Source organism: Mytilus trossulus, unplaced genomic scaffold (assembly GCF_036588685.1).
Source record: "Mytilus trossulus isolate FHL-02 unplaced genomic scaffold, PNRI_Mtr1.1.1.hap1 h1tg000398l__unscaffolded, whole genome shotgun sequence".
Taxonomy (NCBI): Eukaryota; Metazoa; Mollusca; class Bivalvia; order Mytilida; family Mytilidae; genus Mytilus; species Mytilus trossulus.
Genome location: NW_026963347.1, coordinates 1,211,344 through 1,220,990, shown reverse-complemented (window position 1 = coordinate 1,220,990; position 9,647 = coordinate 1,211,344). Strand labels below are relative to the sequence as shown.

Sequence of the window (9,647 nt, the reverse complement as noted above, 5' to 3'; positions counted from 1 at the left end):
GCAATTTGTGAAAATGATTTTTCTAACCAGTTTCAATTCAAATGAATTACATGTACTCATGATATCATGCATTTGTAACTCAATGTTTTTTGTCATTATAATGAATGTATATTTACCTTCCATGCTAGAGAAAAATGAAATTGCCACTACAAAACATATGAATAACTTACATCCCATGATTCTACAAAAGAAACATTCTAATTAATTAAAAAATATATTTGTAAAAGTTGCCAAACGAACAATGATAACAAAATTTTTAGATGGATTACCGGTTGGGATATTTCTGTAAAGCAGAATAACTAAATATTTAAGTTTTAATTACTGACTTACACAATACTCGCACAAATTATGAAAATATTAACCAAACCAATTGACAGAGAGCAAGTAACGAAATCCCCCGAATTGTAGGCTCCTGTTTTGGTATGAGTACATACAGAGTGTGGCAGAATAAATATGTCAAATTGTATGCCTTTAATAGTCTGATTAATGCAGGTACAATCAGACTTCCAGACTAGTTTGTCTGTAAAAAATATTGTTTCAACGAAATATCTGACTTATTGAGTAATATAAGACGTGATAATTAAACAAAGATCTGAAAGAGACCTCATGCTATTCACAATTATATATCATTGTACGTTCTTGTATGAAGAGAAAAATCATATCGTATAGTAATCCATAAAAATCTTGACGTAACAAAATGTTAATCATTTCAACCGAAATAAACCTTCGGATTGACTAAATTATGCAAAATAAATACATGTAAAACAAATATGACATACAACAACCATAGACAACCATTGAATTCATGGCAACTGAATGTGACAGATACACACAGAAAGGCAGGGTTAACCTGTTTGCTCAACCTCTAACCTAAAAGAATTGTGGACAAAGACAACACAAGGACACGGAACAATGTGTAAATTTAGTCAAATGCAGTTTATCGAAGTCTAAATCTCGTAAATCAATTTGTTTTGTGTTGCTCAGTTACTATTTTTTTAATGGAGAGTTTGGTTGCACATTTGAAGTCATAAATATAAAATACACTAACAGCGCCAAGATTAACAACAGTATACATGTTACAACATAGAAAAATTAAAATGAGCAACAGAAATTGCCACAAAAACCGGAGGTGATTTTATATGCTCTAGATGGCCCGGTATGCAGATCCTTTTCCACATGTGGCACTCGCTCCAGTTCATGTAATTGCAAACCATGGAAAAGTTATTGATTGATAAAAAATAATTATGTTATCTTTATTCGTCTGATTTACCCACATTTCTAATTTTTAATGCACAAATATTTTAACGGTTTATTTGAAGAAAAGCACAGTTCATTCATTTTAGTTTGTACAGAAATAGTTTAAAAAAAAATTTAGCTTGTTATCAAGATCAGCCAAACGTAACAACATATTTGTTTTACATTTCAAATGATTTTGAAGTGTCAGACTTGAATTGGTAAATAATAATAATACTAAAATAATCACTAGCAAATATAACATTCAGTTAAGGTATAAACATGACATCATGCTACAGTACCTTTTTATTTCAATCTTTAAATAGAAAAATATTTAAACAACTAATATCCAGGACTGTGTAAAATACGTGTGTGTAGAAAGTTAGGCCTTTGAGTTGAACTAATTACTGGTTGCTGCTTTACACTTTAAAATGCTCGGTATTTGCATGACATGAATTTAATGTGTTAGAATTCTTGGTTCATATGTAATATGTCATCAAATTACAGGACATGCACCTCAATATACATCAATAAACATTAATAAACGGACTACTGGCGCTGAAATACAAATTGTAGAAAGAATATAGAATATTTATTACTAATAAAACAACAAGTATATGTACAGAATATGTATGTGTGGATATTTGATAGGCGGCATATAAAATGTTTTACAAGTTCCAGGGAGACAAACAAACCGATAGCCAAAGGATTGAAAAGAGCATATCGGTGACCCTATGATAACATAAGTGTCAAAACATCCCTCCTACGTGCAAGAGTGGACGGGACGGAGAACCCCCTCTGTTCACACAGACCTCTGAAAACAACAGTCTCTCCGATTTTTTAAATGCAAACTGCGGATATGACACCTCCCTTCTCATACCAGAAGTGAAGGGGATTCCTCATGATGACAAGAGTGAACCCTAGGAAATTATTTGATACCCTCAACTAAAGAGCCGGTAGGGTAGAGATATGTGCCAGAGGGGGACAGTTCCAAGTCCGTTTATTGTCCCCCTGAACCGCCAATTGAATGGGGGTATTATAAATCCCCATTCACCGCCAAACATTCACTGCGCTCATTTATCTGGTGGGTTGCCTTCAAAGCACCGAGTACAAAAGTTTCAATGGCAGCCTGAATGTTATTTAGGAAAATGCCTATACCGACTTGTGAAAGGTGGCAGCCGTCATGTCTAAATAAATTGTGTTCAGAGGCTTTGATAGCTGGATACCTCGAAATATATTGGCTTTCTGTCTTTCTTAACGATCTTACGGCACAATTGACTCTTTTTCTAGATATTTCTACTAACTTTAGCCTTAATGTTCCATGCCAATAGGGCCTTGGTAAAATGTCTGACAATATAATTCTGATGTCAGGTGCAAAATTCTTTTTTTCTCAAAATTGAACATTTGATGTTCTCTATTAGCTCTTTTGATTTCGTGAAAACCAGTTCATTTAATTCTTGGTTCATATGTAATATGTCATCATATAACAGGACATGCTCCTCATTATCGTATTTAAACATTGTCAAAATAGAATACTTAAATTGTCAAAAATCTTCAAACAGAAAATAACAGTTAGCAAAGTTATATCCGTATGAATTAAAAAAAAACTTATGACTACCCTTCCTAAACAATTGGCCTTATAATTCGAGCTATTGTTAAACTATGGCAATATGTTTTTTTAATAAAAACATGACGAATTGCAAACATTATGCACATAAAGTATATGGTAATACTGAACGATCTTTAATGTTATAAATGCAATATAATAAATCGTTTCCGCGTTTATAATATATGTTGTATCAACAATCCTATTAGAATTAAATCAATCTGTCTAACGACCAAATCTTCCACAGTACTTCATATTATCATATCATTATTCATTTCCCATTACAATACATTTAAGTGTTGTTACGAGGTCGGTACAGGTTTTTTTTGTAAACCTTTGTGTCATTTATTCATGTCTAATCGTATTGTTTATCCAAAACATCCAACTTAATCGTGATATATGATAACTTTTAAGCAGCCATCTTTTGATAATAATAGAAACCATCTCTAAGTTTCGCATATGTTGATGACCCCAACTAGTATCCCATGATTTTTATTTGAAAGAGAAAAAAATATATTGAAAGATATAAGAATCAGCTGCCCTTATATATTGTATAATAATAGCAAGATAATCAGTAAGGATGGATACGAAAGTTCAACAACTGTTTATTGCTCTAGTATGGATGACAAATAATGTACACAGTTGCTTCTGTCCTATTTTGCAGCACCCTCAAGATCAATTCTGCGAGTCTGACTATGGTAAGTTCTAGAATGAATGTTAACATCAATTGCCTTGAATGATTTTTTTTGTTTAACATGTTTATTGAACAGAATTTAGATACTGTTTGCAATCTTGGTTTGATAACCATTTAAAATATTTATTAACGAATCTTAAAAGCAGTTATAGGTTTGAACACTATCACTTCGTGATAAACACACTATACTTTCCCCAAAAAAACCCAACCAAAATGATTTTTAGGATATGAATTTCCCCATTATCTTGAGTAACTGAGAAAAAATAAAAGTAATTGTGTTTAAATTTAATTGTCAATAGTTTAATTTAGATTTTTAATAGTTGCTGTTTATCAAACATACCTAAATGAATAATATTTATACAACAAGATTGTAGGCATACATATTAATTATACTCCCGCCATACGAGTTTTGCATTTTTTTTGGTTACATTTTTTTTTTTTTTTTTAGCGATTAAGATTATAATACAATGTTGACTGCTATACCCCTATTCATGATCTTTTTACCTTGTGATTCTGACAGCTTTATTCACACATCAATGTTAAAATAATGGAATGTTATGCGACAATCATACAAGTAAGACGTTTAACTAGCTATAAAACTTGGTGAAATTCAAAATTTTCTACATAGAAAAATGCCATTCGATAATGGACCTCCCGTTTTGAATTTTCAAAGATTTCATTTTTTGATGATTTTACTTTTTTCTAGTTCAGAATGCGTACGTGAATAATAACGACAAACGAACGTGCATGTTATCTATAAGGTATTTTGAAAGGGTAAGAAAAGCAACCAAAATTAATTCAAATCAGTTAATAAGTTCATTATTCAACCTGCCACAAACTTCCCAGAAAAGATACAATTCGGAGCATCGTCATTGTTCGTTGTCGAGCCGGTGAATAACAACATGTTGTTGCTAAAATTTTGGATGTATCAGATTATTGCATCGGAACGATATATGCAGTTCATAATTGTTTTAGCCTATATTTATATTTTAGAATATGTCGTGTTAATGCCAATGAGACAACTTTCAATATAATTAATAATTTGTAAACCATTATGAGTTTAAGTGCGATCTTTGACACGGCGTCTTGGATCACATTGTGTTCACAGCAAAAATTATTCGTCAAACAGGGAAAGTAATGATCTTATGTTGTGAAAAAAACCCGAAAAAAATCAGAAACACTCATGAATCATATGAACAGACAACAACCACTGACATAGAACAGGTGCAAACAAATGGAAATAGTGTATTTTATAGTTCTTCCTTATGTTGTACTGTTAAACCACTGTCAAAGGTTAGGTGAGGTTTGGGATCCCGCTACATATTTAACCCCGCCACATTATGTATGTTTATGTCTGTACCAAGCCAGGAGCCTGTAATTCAGTTGTTGTCGTTTGTTTATGTGTTACATTTGTTTTTCGTTCATTTCTTTATATAAAAAAAGGACGTAAATTTTCTCGTTTGAATTGTTTTACATTGTCATTTCGGGGCCTTTTATAGCTGACTATGCGTTATGGGCTTTGCTCATTATTGAAGGCTGTACGGTGACCTATATTTGTCATTTTGATCTCTTGTGGAGAGTTGTTTCATTGGCAATCATACCACATCTTCTTTTTATATAAACGTTTAAACAGACGCCAACTTTTGACGCCAATCATTGGCAATCATACCACATCTTCTTTTTATATAAACGTTTAAACAGACGCCAACTTTTACCTTAACCTTAAACAGAAGTATAATATTACAATCACACTATAAAAAATGAATTGAAATGACTTAGATAAGTATTAAATATTAAGAAAACAAGTATGCATACACTGGATGAATAAATTGGGTCTAGAACACAATGAAAATACAATATATCACAATACAAAAAACAACAGTTTAACTTGGATGTTGCAATTATATCCCAACAAGCGTTTTTGTTTTCATATATGGATCGTACGTGACTAAATGTAAACTCATTCAAATGACAAACCATTGGTTTGATGTATAAAGCGTACACAACATAATTATCTTCGTCTTGAAAGTCTTCTTTCGTATGACGTCATTGTCTCCTCTGACAAAAATGTGTCATGCGCATTTATGAGTGTTTGAGGAATTTTAATTTATTGTCATTAGACGAAAAATAACAGTTACTTATTTGTTTTTGTTTTTCCATCTCTTTTTGCTGATACAAATGCATAATTCAAAATTGAGGTTTAAAAATACTTTCTGTGACGTGGTTTGTCGAAATCTAAACCATGGAAAAAATAATTACGGACAAAGCAATTTCAAGTATTTGTAGATAAACACATCATGTAAAATTTGTTGTTTGACAAATAATCTCGTATTTTACAATACCGTACGTTATTTCAGTTTTCCATGGCAAAGTTATCAATGAGAAACTTGTAGAAGACTTAGATAATGATGTTCACAATAATAAGGCGATTTGGAAATATACTTTTAAAGTTATTTTCAAAATGAAGGTACGTATCAGTATCTTAATAATTTTTAACATTCAAACTCTTTCAATTTGTACTTTGAAAAAACGAAGATGTGGTATTTTTGCAAATAAGACATCTCTCTTTTAGAGAAACAAAATGAATAGAAGCAAAACAAAATCTATAGGTTAAAGATCTGAAAGAACTTCTGCAATTTCCTTAAATACATTTAGATATATCTGGTCTTTAACATAGGGACCACCCAGTATATATATTGTCAACATCGTAGATTTTCTAGCAAGTTACATGGACTACTTATGATACGGAATAAACGTAATTTGTTTTGCTAGGGTTTGAATTCTGAACAAAATAATGAAAAAAAACCCCAATCTCCTCAATTGGATCACCATAGTTGTTGAATTCATGTTGATGCTACTGGCATATAATCCTTAACATTGATGATATTTGATGAAAGCATGTACAATTTAAGATATACAAATACCAGAGGTTAAATTGGACATCATTGAAAAGAGATTTTTTTTCTTTTAAGAAAATCTTAATAAGGAAAAAATAAGACGAAGGACCCCAAAGGATAATCATAAACTAACAAGTCAAAAATAGATTGATAACGCCATAAGTCAATAGAAAAAAGAAATAACAATACACAAAACACAATACAAAACACAAAATGGAGAACGAAAGACTCAGCAACATAAACTTAACCAAAAACTGTAATTGATCTGAGATGTTTATCAAAATGTGGCTGCAATCGTGTTGCTCATGTGCGTACAAAACTGGTAGATTAAAATGATTAAGAATATGCATCAATTCAAACAATTAATCTATACAATTGCTCTTTTCATTGTAAATTACAATGTTACAAGTCAATGCAGAAAATTTAGAATATCAATTACAGTGAAGGATATGTAGTTTTTGTTTTCTGAAAAAAATTTCGGTACTTTCAAAATGATAATAGCTTAACTGATTAAAGTATGTATATAGATACGTATCTTTATATTACAGGGGATGATTGAGGGAGTTGGACAAGATGCCATTGTAGAGACAAAAGGAAATCAAGCCCAGTGTGGTGTCCGCTTTACTGTCGGAAAATCTCATATCTTAATGGGTACATATACTGTATGATACAATATGAATTACTATAGACGTGTACACACTGTTCTACAACTGGCACTCATACACTATTCAATTGACATGCTGAATACGTAAAACGATAGCAAGGAGACGGTCAAAAATAAAATACAAAGAAAATTAAACAACTAAAAGGTTTGAAAGTAAACATATATAAATAAATATATATAATTGTGCAGTCTCATACTAATTTTACAAGGTAGTGGTGGTATAATTTAAATAAGAAGCTCTCACAAACATTATGTTTTTTTAGTTTTTTTATTGTCAACCTTCCACCTTAAAGTACGTAGTAAAATAACCTCTGCTTCAACTTGTTTGAAATTTGTAATGTCTCATTTAATATGTGCAATGGTGCATAATTACCGTTGATGAAATTTGCAAAATACGATAATGTGATATTGTAAGAACTGATTGAATTTAATACTAGAAAATAGTGAAACGAATTGGTTATGTTTGTTGATCGATATAATATGTCTTTGTCTCAACACACTGACGACACGTTCTAACAGTGTTGTATATATACATGTACCAGCAAAGATTGTAAATGTTTACCTATACCTGCAATGCTATTTTTCCGAATTTATATTTTTTTCCGGGAATAAATGCATAGCAATGGCCTGCATCAGAGCAGGAAATGAAAGCAGCATTTGTTGACTGAACAGCTGTGTTGGATAAATAGAGGAATGATCAATCATATATTTCAAAATATACAGCGGAAAAAAAACCCACATGTTAACAACCTAAATATAAGCATCACTAAGCAGAAGCAAGAATTAGGATACACTCAAGTCACAATAGATCTAATAACATTGGTCGGAAAGTGTGTTTTGAACATCCTAAACATAAACTTAAGGTTCGAAATTAGTCATAAGTCACATTGCAAGGTTTAAACGATAGGGGGAATAATCATGAATACTAACGGGTAATATAGACCAACTCAAATTATACACATCTGGTATTGTGCATATTTGGAATTGAAATTAAATACTTGCCAGGAAAACAATGTTCCACACTATTTGTAATTATTAGAAATATGCTAGTTGTAATAAAAATATACAGAATGTCGTCAAAAGTACAACGTTCGAAAAACAAATTAATAAAAAGTCCGCCAGATTATAGAACGCCAGTGAAACTTGATACTTATGTTTAATTACACGAAGTGTTATTTTTACATGTACTTTTTTTTTACAAGCGGAATATTCTTAGCCACCTAATAATAATTTAATATTTTAGGAGCAAAGAAACCCGATGGAACGAAAACAATTGCATTATGTGATTTCATGACACAGCTCAGCAATATGTCACCGTATCAAACTTTTTACCTGTTTACAAAAGGTGCCTATTCGTACAGAAATAACTGTGGATTCGGATGTGTATATATCATAGTATTAAGCTATGTAGTTCATTTTTGTATTTATGTGTTTTTGTCATTAGTTGGAAACATTAGTAATAGTATTTAGTTAACTTGAATTTCTAGGATGCATCTTTTTGTTAGGGTCAATCAGAATTGATGAATAGTGCAAACACAAATAAAAATTCTTCTTACATGAAAATTACCGTTGTCTGAAATGAGTGTATACAAAGGTATTAGAACTCATTTTCCAAAAGATAAAGTCTATAATTGCGATGACATCAATAACCAACGACGTTCAAAATCATTAAAAAAATAGACAAAAACTTTATATATATATACACCGTACTATTTGCTAAAAGCAATTATTATTACACCTACAAAATATAAAAAGGTAAAACTCATTGCCTCTATGTTTTAGTTTATAGTAGAAGGACGGAAGTATCAAGGGAAACAAACTGATAACAAAAAAATTATTCAGAGACACAGAAAATAAAAAGACTCTTAACAATTTTTGTAAACACTTGGATAATACTTCAATCGCAGAACTTACGATTTAACTCAACTAACAATACTACTGTATCTAAAATTAATAACGACTTGACAACGTGCTGAAGTATAATTACAGTACGACTGTGAATTATAAACGCTTTCTATTTTCAGAAAACCAGTCCAACATCAGTAGGTTGCAAATATCAGTCAAAAAATGATCCGGTGAACACCTGCCTTGCCAAGGATGCCCTTTGCAAAAGAGAAGGATTTCAGTGTCGTTGGATTAATAATGACACGTGTTAACGCATTTGTGTCATCAACATACGGACCTTAATGACTTATTGAATGCATATTTAGATCAACATGCTTATTAAAATGTTGATTAAACGGCTTTGCCTGTTTCAAACTGTGTAGTGCTATGCTCAATGTGAAGTGGTTACTTATTTCTTATTTAAAAGAAAATCGACAGATAAAAAAGGAACCTTTAAAAACTCATTAATCGAAAATAAACTGACTACTCCATTGCAAAAAAAAAAGAAAAAAAAAGAAAAAACAACACAAACAACACAAAAACTAAGGGTTATCTCAGGTGCTCCTGAAGTGTAAGAAGATCCTACTTAAACAAAGACAAACTTATCAATTGACTCCTTATTTATTATGTAACCTATATTCTGTGGTAGACAAGAAACATTTCATCTGT

The 9,647-nt window shown here is 31.3% G+C and overlaps 1 protein-coding gene across 1 annotated transcript; it reads left to right on the top strand.

The window, feature by feature from the left end:
• Positions 1-3,419: 3,419 nt before the first annotated feature.
• On the top strand, positions 3,420-9,250 carry LOC134702105 (metalloproteinase inhibitor 3-like). Its single transcript, XM_063563196.1, has 5 exons — positions 3,420-3,537; positions 5,891-6,000; positions 6,979-7,081; positions 8,338-8,477; positions 9,119-9,250. The coding sequence occupies exons 1-5, from the start codon at positions 3,420-3,422 to the stop codon at positions 9,248-9,250; spliced, it is 603 nt and encodes a 200-aa protein (XP_063419266.1).
• Positions 9,251-9,647: the final 397 nt, after the last annotated feature.

What these genes read in the sequence shown, in the direction of transcription:
- LOC134702105 (XM_063563196.1), top strand. Translation starts at nt 3,420, where the DNA reads ATGGATACGAAAGTTCAACAACTGTTTATTGCTCTAGTATGGATGACA. An exon ending in AAGTTATTTTCAAAATGAAG is followed by an intron (nt 6,001 to 6,978) that starts GTACGTATCAGT and finishes TTTATATTACAG; the next exon opens with GGGATGATTGAGGGAGTTGG. An exon ending in AAAATCTCATATCTTAATGG is followed by an intron (nt 7,082 to 8,337) that starts GTACATATACTG and finishes TTAATATTTTAG; the next exon opens with GAGCAAAGAAACCCGATGGA.